The sequence below is a fragment of the Oratosquilla oratoria genome, chromosome 12 (assembly GCF_046742065.1).
Source record: "Oratosquilla oratoria isolate Oo_2021 chromosome 12, ASM4674206v1, whole genome shotgun sequence".
Lineage (NCBI taxonomy): Eukaryota > Metazoa > Arthropoda > Malacostraca > Stomatopoda > Squillidae > Oratosquilla > Oratosquilla oratoria.
Genome location: NC_134788.1, coordinates 40,693,534 through 40,707,541, shown reverse-complemented (window position 1 = coordinate 40,707,541; position 14,008 = coordinate 40,693,534). Strand labels below are relative to the sequence as shown.

The 14,008-nt window shown below is 38.1% G+C and overlaps 1 protein-coding gene across 2 annotated transcripts in view; it reads left to right on the top strand.

Annotated features, from left to right (window-relative positions):
• The window catches only part of LOC143031504 (uncharacterized), a 17,617-nt gene extending 6,516 nt beyond the window's left edge, over positions 1 to 11,101 (top strand). Inside the window, exons 2-4 of one of the 2 annotated variants that reach the window (XM_076195434.1) lie at positions 4,275 to 4,685; positions 4,915 to 5,052; positions 6,410 to 11,101. In XM_076195434.1, coding sequence (XP_076051549.1) covers positions 4,324 to 4,685; positions 4,915 to 5,052; positions 6,410 to 6,494 — 585 coding nt within the window. In that variant the 5' untranslated portion in view covers positions 4,275 to 4,323 and the 3' untranslated portion in view covers positions 6,495 to 11,101. Of the gene's footprint in view, positions 1 to 4,271; positions 4,686 to 4,914; positions 5,053 to 6,409 lie in introns of both variants that reach the window. The other variant, XM_076195435.1, reaches the window with a different exon arrangement.
• The last annotated feature ends 2,907 nt before the right edge of the window (positions 11,102 to 14,008 follow it).

The window sequence follows — 14,008 nt, the reverse complement described above, 5'->3', positions numbered from 1 at the left end:
ACCAAAGGAATAAGGAGGAAATGGGAAATTTTTCTTGACATCTACAACCTAGGAGTAAACAAACATGTGCCAAAGGCTAGAGAAGTGATGAAACAAAATTGGATTGGTGTAACAAAAAGCGAGATTTTGAAAAAGGCCAGGGATATGGCTTGGGGAAAATAGAGAAAAAGAAGAAGCAGTAAAACAAAAGAAGCTTACAAACAAGCTAGGAGTGACTTTACCAAAATTTGCAGGAAGAAAGCAATTTTGAAAGTGTAGTAGAAAAATGTAAAGATGAACCAAAACTGTTTTACTGGTTCATAAATGGTAAATTGAGGCACAGGGAAGTAATTGCTAAGTTAATAGTAGATAGTGAAGTCTTTGAAGAGGCCTCATCTCAGGAAGAAATAATGAATGAAGGTTTCCAGTCTTCACAAAGGAGCACAACTTTTTTGGAGAAAAGCAAGGAGGAGGACTGACGACGTCATATTTTTCTGGTGCTGTTTGATCATCAAACATTTTGTTGTTTTATTATGATTTTTTGTTTTATTTGACCAAATGACAAGACATCTTGTCATCGGAGTTGAATGGGTTAATCTCCTGAGATCATTGGATATGACAAAAGCTTCAGGACCTAACAAGATCTCAAACTGGATACTTAGGAATGTAGGGAACAACTAGTGGACAAGATCCATAGTCATATTACATGTTCATTGAAAGAAGGCATTGTGCCAGTTGACTGGAAACAGGCAAACGTGGTGCCAATTCACAAAGGTGGAAACAAGGAAACACCACAAAATTATTGGCCAGTATCACTAACTGGCACAATAGTGAAATTATGTAAGAGGATTATGAAAGATTGATGGACCAAATATCTTGAAAAGATGAACATTCTGACAGACAATCAGTCAGTTTGGCTTCAGATTTGGAAGATCATGTGTTAAACCTTTTAAGCTTTTACTCAAGAGTGATGTGCTACAAGAGGGTGGACTATGTGCCCTTGGACCTAGAAAAGGCATTATATAAAGTATCTCACAGTTGACTTACATGGAAATTTAACCACTTCCATACGGTGACGCCTACATAGGCGGTATGAGGAGCAAATGGGTGTGCGATGATGCCGAATTCGTTGTCTTGATTATATTGTAGTCGTACCTGCGTGACCTCTATACTCTCTAAACTGGCTTCATCATATTTTCTATGGTTATCAAAATTCACGGGTGAAGGAGAACGAGCGATTGAGCAGTGACTTTATTTTTTATAATGCAAGTATTATGACGTATTGAAGGGGTTAAGCATATTGGAGGACTGAGAGGCAAACTATTAGAATGGATTAAAGAATTTTTGAAGGAAAGATATATGAGGACAGTAGTAAAGGACAAGATGTCAAGCTGGAGAGCAGTAATGAGCAGAGTACCACAAGGTTCAGTGCTTGCACTAATAAGGTTCCTTGTCTATGTTAATGATGTTATGTACGTTAATGACTTGGACAATAGGATTGATAATGATGTTATTAACCCCTTCCATACGGTGCCGCACACGTAGGCGTCATGGGGAGCGAGTGTATTCGCGAGGCTGCCATATCGGCGTCTTGAATATATTTATTGTAGTCGCCCCTCCATAATGACATTCTTTCTAATTCTTTTGTAATCGCATTTTCTATGGTTATCAAAATTCACGGGTGAAGAGAGAACGATCGATATAAGCGGTGACTATATTTTATGATGCGAGTATTATTACGACACGTCGTACGGCTGGCATTGGCTGCTGCCACCGAGATCTAAGTCCATGACGCCTACGTGTGTGGCACCGTATGGAAGGGGTTAAGTTTGCAAATGACACTAAAATAGGACCCCTAATTAGGTCATGAGACAATGCAGAGATTCTGTAGGATGAACTTAAATTGTTTACATGGCCGGTGAAATGGCAAATGGACTTCAATATCTCAAAGTGCGGAATGTTAAACACAGGGCTACACAATCCCAAAAATGAAAATAGCTTAGATAACTTATTTTTTAGAGAAAACTGGAGTTCGAGAGATACTTGGGCGTTCCAGTGAGTCCTGAACTTATATCCAGGAAACAGTGCATTAATGCTAGGGATAAAGCTAACAGAGCATTAGGTTTCATTGCTAGGATGGTTACAGATAGAACTGCAGAGGTATTTATCAAACTCTAGCATTAGACCCATCCTTGACTGTGGGGTACAGTTTTAGTCTCTGTCTTAGAATGATCAATTCACTAGAATCAGTACAGAGGAGAATGACCAAAATGATACATGGGCTCAGAAAATTACCTCACAAAGAGAGGCTTAGGCACCTTAACTTCACTCTCTGGAAAGATGCAGAGTGCAGGATGACCTAATAGAGATGTTCAAGTGGATCAAAAGCTTAGAGTGATGCAAACAAGGTTAGCATATTAAGGCAACAAGGCAGGACTTGCAGTAATGGATTTAAATTGGACAAATTTAGATTTAAGAAGGAAATGGGCAAGAATTGGTTTATTAATAGGGTGGTCAACAAATGGAATAGACTTAGTAATCATGTAGTGAGCACTGAAACTATCGGTTGTTTTAAGGAACAGACAACTTTATGGATGGGGATGACAGGTGGTAATGGACTAGTGTAGGCCTCTTGCAATCTCCTTTATTCTTATGTTCTTATGAAGGAACATCAAGCTATGCAAACATGTTTGCAGATGATGCAAAAATCATGAGAAGTGTGAAAGATTTGAAGGACAGTAGAGTATTGCAAAAAGATCTAGACACTATTTTTGCATGGAGCCAAGAATTGGAAATGAAGTTCAATACCAAAAAAATGCAAAATACTGGAAATGGACGATGGTGGCAAAAGGCCATCCTTAAACTATTCCTTGGGAAGCGAACACATTACAAAAGCAAAAACACAGGAGAAAGACTTGAGAGTGTTGATATAAGACAACCTCTCACCTGACATCTCAGCACGATTGTAGGAGAGATAAATGGACTGTTGCAGAAGATTAAAGTGGCACTCCATTATATGGATGAAGAGATGAAGAAAAAATCATCAAAACATTGATACATCTAAGACTGGAATATGCTTCAGTAGTATGGTCTCCACACAGTGAAGGATACAAGCAAAATTAAGGGAATACAAAGGGCAGGAACAAAACTGGTCCCCAGCCTGGCTGATAAACCATACGAGGAGAGACTGAAAGCACTGGGTCTGTCAACTTTGAAAGATTGAAGAGAAAGAGGTGACATGATTACAGTGTTCAGGTCACTAAAGGGGATAGATTGCACTGATAGAAGAGATCTGATTAAAGACGGGAGGGCTTTAAGAAGTCATGGAAGTAAATTAAGAACACATGTGGAAAGGATGTGAAGAAACACAGTTTTCCATAAAGATGTATATGTGGAATAGATTAGGTAATATAGCCCAAGCTCAAACAAGACAAGTTCAAATCTAGATATGATAATTGGAAATCAAAGATATAGATTATGTTGGAACTGCACATGAATTCAAGTCCAGGTACAGTACTACCTCTCATTAACAGACGTTAATTAGCTGTGTTTGCAGTGTTTTCGGTGTTTTCGCTGTGTTTTTGGTGCTGTTGTGTAGTGCTGTGCAATCACTATGCCATCCAAAAACCACTCCAAATCAACGGATTATTCACATCAACGGACACCATTACCCCCCTTTTAGTCCGTTAATGAGAGGTAGTACTGTATGTTAGAAAATTAGAGAATAGAAGACAGGCCCCAATAAGCATTGCTCCGTTCCCATATACAACAATTAGGTAAATACACATTGAAGACTAAATCAGAGTGCAATAAGCATTTGATATTTAGTATACTAGATCCAAGCCATCTAGGTTACTGGACGGAAAATGTTAGACTCGGTTTAAATATACAAAATTTAGTACAATAATGTGCTTGAATTTTATAACATCAGAAATCAGTATTGCTGGTTTATACAGTAGTCTTACTTGGGACCTTCTTGAATGTTGGGATCAACAGTTATTTCCCTTCCAAAAGAAGAAAGCCATATTGTAGTTATTGTTTAAAGGTCAAAATGAACGGTTCACCCAATAAGGATACACATAATTTTACCCATCTTGCCTGCTGTTATTTGAGTGATAGTTGTCTGTAGTTTAGTAAATTCTGTTATCCTTCTTAGAAATAATAACTTTCTTAAATATATGTGGTAAATAGTTTGCCAATCCATTTATTACTCATAAGGTGTAGTTGTCTACCACAGAAACCTTTATATTCAGTACAGTACATACAACAAATTAACTTTTCTTTTTCTTCAGCAGCTCAGGAAAATAAGCTTTCATTGGAAGTGGTTGTCATAAATAGCACAGAATGGCTGAAAGCAAAGAAAGTTCCTTCAGATGTCAACATTGTGATGCTGCCTTCACAAGGAAAGATAATCTTAAGCGGCATACACTAATTCACACAGGAGAAAAGGCTTTCAGATGTGAATTTTGCGATGCTGTTTTTAGAAAAGATAATCTTAAGAGGCATAGGCTGATTCACACGGGAGAGAAAGCTTTCAGGTGTGAACTTTGTGGTGCTGCTTTTAGACAACACTATAACCTAAATCGGCATATGATGACCCACACAGGAGAACGAGCTTTCAAATGTGAACTTTGTGAAGCTTCCTACAGACGAAAATATCTCCTTGATAGGCATATGATGAGTCATGCACGAGAAACCTTTCATCTGTGAGTATTGTATTATTTTATGCAAAATATGTGCTCACAGTCAGTGTAATGCTACTTTTTCTATTAAGAATTGTCTTAATCATTATGTAGGAGTTCACACAGGAGAGGGTCTGTTCAGTTGTGGAGTTTGTGATAGTACTTTGAGAGTGAAAGTTGTTTTCAGGAAGTATAGAATGATCTACATTGATGAAAAACATTTGAAATGTGAAATTTGTGTTGCTGTTTTCAGAAAAAAAGATCATCTTATGGAGCATACCCATACAGAAGAGACATATTTCAAGTGTGAACTTTGTGATGATGCTTTAAGAAGAGAAAGTAATCATAGGCAGCTTGCAATGACCTATCTTCTTAGAGAAACATTTCAAAGGTGAGCATCGAGAAGGTATTTTTTTCTCTTATGAAAAAATAAACTAGAATGCCACATTGAGACCCCGCAGGACAGCATTGTGAAATTGTGACCAGATTTATGAAAAATTATGTTGAAGGGAAGATATGACTAAGATGAATTCACACATTAGTACAAAAATAAGGGGTTAAATGTAAAGTTTTATTACATATAACCTTTCAGGTAACTTATAAACACAGGAAAACACGAAACCCCAGTTTTTAGCAATTTATCAATTTTATTTCACAATTGCTATAAGTTATCCTGACATTTCTTGTGAAATTTTGCCATCTTACAACCATCCAGTATCAGCAGACCTATATTCTTTTCTTCTAATGAACCTTAGCAGAGACCAGTGACATGTACCTGCTTGTGGTGGTCATACAAGATGGACAATAGGGAGAGTCACCATCCTGCTGTCCATTTGTAAAACCTCACCTCCCTGAGAGGCTGAGACTCAGTCTTCAGACTGGGTCCAAGGTCCCTATCAGTTTCATCTGTATATTTTTTTTTTCCACCTTTTCATACATAGTGAGCTGACAATCTGTGACTGCTCCATTCAGGCTACTTTCAGTCTGAGGCATAGAAACAGTTCCATACTAACATAGCACAGACAGCTGAACAAAGTTTCTTCCCAGAGATCTATGTGAAAGTTCAAGCACCATTGCCAGTCTTTGTGGGGCTGCAGGTTTCCAGTCATTGAAACTTGAGGCTATAATTATTATTATTAGTGTCATGGCAACAAGAATATTCATTATGCCTTTGACTTTAGTTGGAGTACTGGCTTAATTATGTATATGTGCCATTCTTATATCACTTGCTAGGGATTTGAAGTAATTGTCCATGTACATTGCCCTGTTGTTGCTAAATATTATGCCACATTAAAGACTGTAACTAATCTTTGACAGTCTAATCCTTTGACTTCCTGTTTGATAGTCTTGGCTTCTGTGTCATGCACAGAAATTATTCTTTGGGTACCTCTGGTATTGATGCTTCATGAATGTATGACATGAGGAATAGTCATGGGTAGCAGATCATGGCAGCATATGTTATTCAACACTATTTTGTGTTGATTCACATATTTTTTGTTGGCAAAATTTATATGGACACTTGAAAAGCTTAGCAGATATAAATACTAATATTGTGGAACCCTGTATTGGGGTGCTGATTACCGTCGGTATTTTTGGGGCTTTAGTGGCACCCTTATGGAATGGAGTCACCCAGTATTCTTATACATTTGTAAATCAATCTCTATTTCATAGAGGAATGTTAAGCCGCTTTATAACTTTTACTGTTCCACATTTCTGCTGCCTTTAAATCTCTTTTTTACCACTCCTAGGGCTCCATCTTCATGCTCCTGTGGTGGGCAGATAAGAATGCTGCCACCATGTTCCCATGTTTGTCATAATAGGCAACTACCATAAATAGGGTGGAGCAAGATGACTAGGGACCCATTTATTTTTCCACACAAGGAGTCAAGATATGCTTTGACTCAGCCACCCCTCTTGCAAGGGTAAAAGACCATTGGATACAATAAAATATTTTGTAGTGAAAGCACCACTCATGATTCTTCGTCAATTTCTGTATGGGTACAGTGAAAATTGGTTCTGATTAGATTAATTTTAAGAATTTTTGTTTGTGATTAGATTTATAGTCATGTCCTGAAGTCTTCCATAATTTTGATGAATTGCTATTATTTATAAGAATGAAAAATGTTTACTGAAATCTGATAAGTCATGAACATTTAAACTATGACAGTATAGAAGTTAACACTGGTATTTTTATTTATTTTATTTTATTTATTCCAAAATTTATGGATTTGGTTTTTATTTTGTATGCATAAAGATAACTTCTCTATTGTTCAGGCTTGTGAAATGGTAATTTTATTTTCTTGAAGAATGCCTTTTTTGTATATATCTACTGTGGTGAAGGGTGGTACAGTGATTGAAGAAAGGAGGTGAGGAGAGAGAAATGGTTCCAATTTTCTGATATGCACAACAATGACAATAAATGGATGACAAATGACCTTCCTATCAGAAACTTAGAGGACAATACTAAAGTTCTCACATATGCAGATGACTTCAGTAATAGTCCAGCATGGCAGCTACAAGTTGGCAACTAAAACCACAACTTACCTCAGTAACTTGGCATTATGGTTGACACAAAATGTTTGCATCCCCTCAGTAGTCTTCATTGACCATCATGAATCACATTAAAGTGAACCTCTTCCATTGGACAAAACTTTTTAGGGACTTGGCCTCACAACTGGTACATACATGACCTTTGTCCCTAATACAAATCTTGTAGTGAAGTCAAACAAGAAACTGAACTTGGAACAGTTGCAGACAAGGTTTGAACAACAGAAACACCAGTCATTGTACAAACAGCTTATAAGAAATTGAGTTAACTATGCATCTACACACAGTACCAAGCAGAAAAATAAAACATTCTTTAAACAGCATAAAATAAAATGTTAAGAATGATAACTAGTTACAATAAAACAATACCAATAAAACATCAGACAGAAACCAAAATCCTCCTTATAGTGCAGCACATGAGAATGAAACACAAATATGTACAAGAGTCATTGAACCTACCTACTCCCTCACATCAGACAGACAGCCCCCCTCAAAATTAAATGCAGCTCCAGGAGTATTGTACTCAAAACATCTACTGAAGGGACCAGTGAATGGTACCTGCATGTGGTGGCCCAGCAAGATGGACAACAAAACTTCCCATTTTCAAAATCCATCAACCCTCTAATTCCATCAAGAGGTGCAGTTCTGAAGGGCTAAAACTCAGTCTCTGGACTGGGCCCCAAGACCTCTCTATCAACATCTGTTGTTCTTGGACTTATTCACACATGGAGAGCTATTCTATTTTATATACCAAGAGCCTTTTCCCCTTACAAGTAGCCAAGTCAGAGGCACCTACCTTTTCCCACCCATTCCACTCCCATCCACCACCCTCTCCCCCCTCTTACCTTAGCTCCTCATGGATGACATGTCATCCCCATATCCCACCCATTGCCCTGGGTCAGAGGCAATGCAGTAAGACATAATACATCCACAGCAAGGCCATTTCACTGAATCGGTGACTCATTCTCTCCGTCCCCTCATGCAGAAAGCTAACAACCAGAAACTGCTCCCTTCTTCCTTACCACTTTGTGGCAGTGACATAGAAATAGTCCCACGTTATTACAACACAGTCTGAAGTTTCTTCCCAGAGTCTGTGGGAGGAGCCAAGGACCATTACCAGCCACTGTGTGGATGCAGGTTTTCCTCCGAGTGATATTCAGTGCAACAGTAATTATTATCATTACTTCCAATGCCAAAACAGAAATCACTTGAAGACAAGAGAGAACATGTGCACCTCTTCAGTCAGGTCATCACCCCACACTTAAAGAGTACCAACATAGAATTGACCTTGGAGCAGTTAATAATTGCCATAGATACAGCCATCGCACAGAAGACAGCACAAATACAATGGAAAAAGAAGAGGTAGATCTGAGTGTGTTGAAGAAATAACCTGTAACCTGACAAACATATCATTAGGGTTATGGGTGAGACGTATGGATTGTTGAAGAATATAAAGTTAGTGTTTCTCTACATAAAAAAGGTGAGAAATCTACACCAGGAGGTGCATAGCTGTAGACAAAGCCTTGCCCTTTGCACTTTCACTGTTAGGGGAATTAACATTCACTACTGGGAATCAAAGAAGAATGTGGGATTCAAACCCACAACCAACCAAATGCAAGGGTAGCATGTTTCTTACTCTGACACAACTGCAAATGGATTAAGAGATGATTAAAAAAAAAAAAAATCATAATCTACCCAGATTATATTGTACAGCAGTGGTTGGTCCCTACAAAACGAAAGACATTAAAATTGAGAGAATACAAAGAGCAGCAATTGTAATGGCTCCCACCCTTACAGATAAACTGTAAGTAGTGACTAGAAGCACAAGACCTGCATTGTTAAAAGCACAAAGAGAAAGGTGACATATTCCAGTAAAAGTCACTGAAGAGGATGACAAATATAGAGAAGATCTCTTGGCTTGGGATGGGAGGGCATTAAGAGGTTATAGTAATTCATCAAAAAAGACCTGCAAGATGCGAAGAAAACATTTTCCATACTGCTGGATAAACTCAAAGAATAGCCAAAATGGAACTATTTATGATTTTAAAACTATGATCATTGGAGAATAAGATACAGGATCCCACAGGCATAACTCCTTTCCTGCATCTTATGGTTAGGTAAATGTTACACTACACAGTTGTACACTCCAGATAGCAACACAAAATCTTTTCACCAAGTGGCTGTGGTCATTTTCCTGAGGGCCATCAGTCTTTTGCGAGGGAAAACCCAGGGCAACAAATTGATTATATTTACCTAATTGAGTTTTATTTTGTTCATCCTGTACACATTTGTGATTGTGGAAAAAAAAATTCTTACTAGAGGGATATCACATTGCTGCTAATACTTTGTAAAGGGATCTTGCACTTCTCAGGTTAATAGAATTATAGATGCTGTATTTATTAAATGTAGTGTATATTCAAATTTGTGTAAAATGTTTAAGTGTGAAGTATTTACGAATTGTATTGAATAGGTAATAAGGTAGTATGTACAGTATATGATTTGCATACTATGACTGACAGTTTATTTTTAAGCCGAAGTGGTTATGAATTGTAAAGTTATCCTTTTTATATCATAATCCTCAATACTTTCATTGTAATTTAAAATTGCCTTTTTTATCATTTATATGCCAGTATATTGACAGATATGTTGAATAGTGTATAGATTGGAAACCTATTTAAGGGTTCAGTCAATTTTACTAATTCAAGTTTCATTTTTGTCATAGGTAGAATAATGGAAGACTAAATGTAGTGAAATTAGGTGAACATTCATAAAGTTTAGACTAAAGGGATTGTTTTTATACAGTTTTAATTGACAAATATGGATGTATACCATGTTTCAGGCATGTTCGTACATTCTTATACTGTTAGTTTGCTGATATATGAAAGTAATGATACTGCAACAGAAACCTATGACAAAAGTGAAACTGCTTAATCTTTCCACTGATCTATTCTTTTATGTAGTTTTTTCTCTAACATTTTTGTTTGGACAAAAAAAAAAAAAAAAAAAGTAATATAAGCCACCCCACTCATAATGATGAAGGCCAATTGAGAGTAGTTTTCTGCAAATTAACCTGTTTATTAGATATATTTATTAAGGTTTTACACACACACACAAACACACCTACATCAGATAAATACACATACATAATACATAGATTTATTGTATATTTAAGCAAGTCCCACAATATGGAGAAATAAAGAAATATGAAAAGTGTATATATTTCAATGCCAATCCAGGATCCTCTTCAATATAAAAATAACTGAACATGAGTACTTATTGAATAGATTTAAAAAATAGTAAAAATAAACTTAAGTCACATGACCTAGTGGCTGATGAAAGGACATTGTAGGCAGCCTGCACACAGGCTAGGTCATCAAGGTCCCAGATTTCTTCTTATGGTCGCAGAGCTCAGGCCTAAAGAAGGCTTATATCAGGGTTCATAAGAAGACAATGAGGGGAGTGTTACATATGTATAGGATAGGGGGAATAGCCGGGCAGTCAAAAGATTTTGCATGGAAAGCAGAGCTAGTGTTAGGGTTGGGGATGATGAGGGAGTGATTTGAAGTGGTGGGGATGTGCCAGGGATGTTTTATTGCACCATAATTGTTCAACATGTACATGGACAGTGTGGTACAGGAGGTAAATATGATGGGCAGAGGACTGGAGATGGTTAATGGGAATGGAGGGTTGTGCCAGGGTTATGTTATGTCACCATAGTTGTTCAACATGTACATGGATGGTGTGGTACAGGAGGTAAATATGATGGACAGAGAATTGGAGAAGGTTAGTGAGAGTGAAGGGAAGTGGTAGGTGAGCCAGTTGTTGTTTGCTGATGACACTGGCTGGGTTACAGGAGGGTCTAATGTAGTTGGTGACCAAGTTTGGGAAGGTATATGGTAAATGTTGGTAAAAGTAAGAAGGTGAGATGTATAAAAGGTGACAATGGCAGCGAGTTGGAGGTAAGTTATTGGAGAGAGACTAGAGGAAATAGATAGTTTTTATAGCCACATGTAGTTGGTGACAGTTTGGGAAGGTATATGGTAGGAGGGGTAAATGTTGGTAAAAGCAAGATGATGAGATTTATAAGGGTTGAGGATGGCAGTGAGTTGGAGGTAAGTTGTAGGAGACTAGAAGGTGTAGATAGTTTTTAGGGACACATGTAGTTGGTGACAGAGTTTGGGAAGGTATATGGTAGGAGGAGCAAACATTGGTAAAAGTAAGATGATGAGATTTATAATGGGTGAGGATGGCAGTGAGATGGAGGTAAGTTGTAGGAGACTAGAAGGTGTAGATAGTTTTTAGGGACACATGTAGTTGGTGACAGAGTTTGGGAAGGTATATGGTAGGAGGAGCAAACATTGGTAAAAGTAAGATGATGAGATTTATAATGGGTGAGGATGGCAGTGAGATGGAGGTAAGTTGTAGAAGAGAGACTAGAGGGTGTAGATAGTTTTTAGGGTCACATATAGCAGGGAATGGAGATAAATATAGAGTGAGAGAAGCAAATGTCTGAGGTAATGAGAAGTGTCATGAGAATGGGTCTCTTGGGATTGACACTAAGAGAAGACAGTGAGATGGAGGTAAGTTATGGGAGAGAGACTAGAGAGTGTAGTTTTTAGGGTCGCATATAGCAGGGAATGAAGGTAATATAGAGCGAGAGAAACAAATGTCTTTGGGGTAATGAAAATATCATGAGAGATGGGTCTCTGGGGATTGACACACAGAGGAGACTATGTAAAGCAGTGGTTCTTAATCCAGGGTAACTATACCCCCAAGGGGTACGAAACCTTAATCCTGGGGTATGAGACATGATAGCCAGTGCAATGGTACTGTATATTTACCATGAGAAAGCATAATGTGCATTCATTGTATCCTACTAATTGACATTTTTGAAATAAAAAAGTACCTTTGTTCAGTAATTGAATATATCTAATGATTTCTCAGTAAGGTTTGTTTCACTTACCCTTTTCATATGTTTGCATTTTATTTACATGGGATGGGGGTACGAGAATTTTTTTTAGATAATCAAGGGGTATGGGCACTGAAAACAGTTAAGAACCACTGAATTGTAAAGGGATGATTGTGCCCACAACACTGTATGGAGTAAAGATCTGATATATGAGGTAGGAGGAAAGATATTTTAACCCATTAAACTCCGATGACAAGATGTCTTGTCATTTGGTCAAATAAAACAAAAAATCATAATAAAACAACAAAATGTTTGATGATCAAACAGCACCAGAAAAATATGACGTCGTCAGTCCTCCTCGAGGAGGACTGACGACGTCATATTTTTCTGGTGCTGTTTGATCATCAAACATTTTGTTGTTTTATTATGATTTTTTGTTTTATTTGACCAAATGACAAGACATCTTGTCATCGGAGTTTAATGGGTTAATGTGAGAAGCATGCTGGAGGTTATCATGGAAAGAGTAAACAAAGACTAGTAAAGAGTGTGTGGAAGGCAGAAATAAACGGAACGAAGTTCAGGGGAAGATCGAGAATAAGGTGGATTGATGAACGAGGAGAGCTGGGATGAAAAGGGAGCTGGCAGGTAGGGTTGGTGAAAGAATAATGGGATGATTTGGGCATATGGAAATAATGAGTTAAAAAAAATGGAGGGCAGAGTTAAATGGAATGAATTTAAGGGGAGTATCGAGAATGAGATGGAGTGAATGGGTGCTTGGGAAAAAGGAGAATGCCTGTTGAGCAGGAGAGGGAGAGGCAAGAGACGGGTGGAAATTTGTTGTGAATGGACCACGGATTGATGTAGCCCAAAAAGATTTTTTGTCCAGTCCTTTTCAACCCTTGATGTCCCAGTCAAAACGAAACTGAATGCAACATTCAACAACAGCGCGGGAGTACAAAGAGACAGACCTGGGGGGAACAAGGTAAAAAATAATGACAAGAATATATTGAACTATGGAATAAATTGTCTAACTATCCCAACACCCACAGTGATAATGATATTTGATCTAAGATATGATGCAGATTATATCAACGCCCATGTTCTTATTCCAGCTCCTAGACATTTTGATAGCAATGTCGAAATGAACACCATTCGACGACAGAGCCATTATTAGTACGACGTTTCACTTGTTCAAGTACTTTTTCATGTACTTGAAAAATCTGCAATAACAACCGAAACGTACAAGTACAATGAAGGCTCCGTTCTCACATGGTGAGTACTTCGATAGACTTGTCGGCAGATGCCACTTTCATACACCCATCACTGCCCAAACTCCACACACCATACCACATTCATCTTTCACCTTGGTCTTTGGATCACGTGTTGGACTCGTGATCGACAGTTATTTCCCTCTCGGAAGAGAGCTCAGAGCTCGTATGATCGATCTATGAGTAATGCTATGACCTTAAATGCACACACATCCCCAACTCCCCGCCCATGAGAGTTGGAGTAACGACCCGATGCGCAGCGATACTGAAATGTCAGCCCTGGGCAGGATTCGAACCAGGTACCGCCATACTGACAGTCTGGGACTCTACCAACCGCGCCACCGAGTACCCAGTTATGCGCACAAACTGCGGTCAAAACCACTCAGCGTCCTCTTCCCAGTGCAGAGCACACAGTTTCGAACAGGAAAACTTTCCAAACTCAGAACATACCACGTTCCGAGGAGCTTGAGTTAAAGTAAGGCCTACCTGTCAAATCTTATGTTGTTGTTGTTGTTGTTGTTTTGCGCAAGTCTTGCGTAATTTCTGTGATTTTCAAGTTTTACGACGTAAGTTGAAAATCTTGCGTAAGTTGAAAACCTTGCCCAAGTCTTACGTAATTTCTG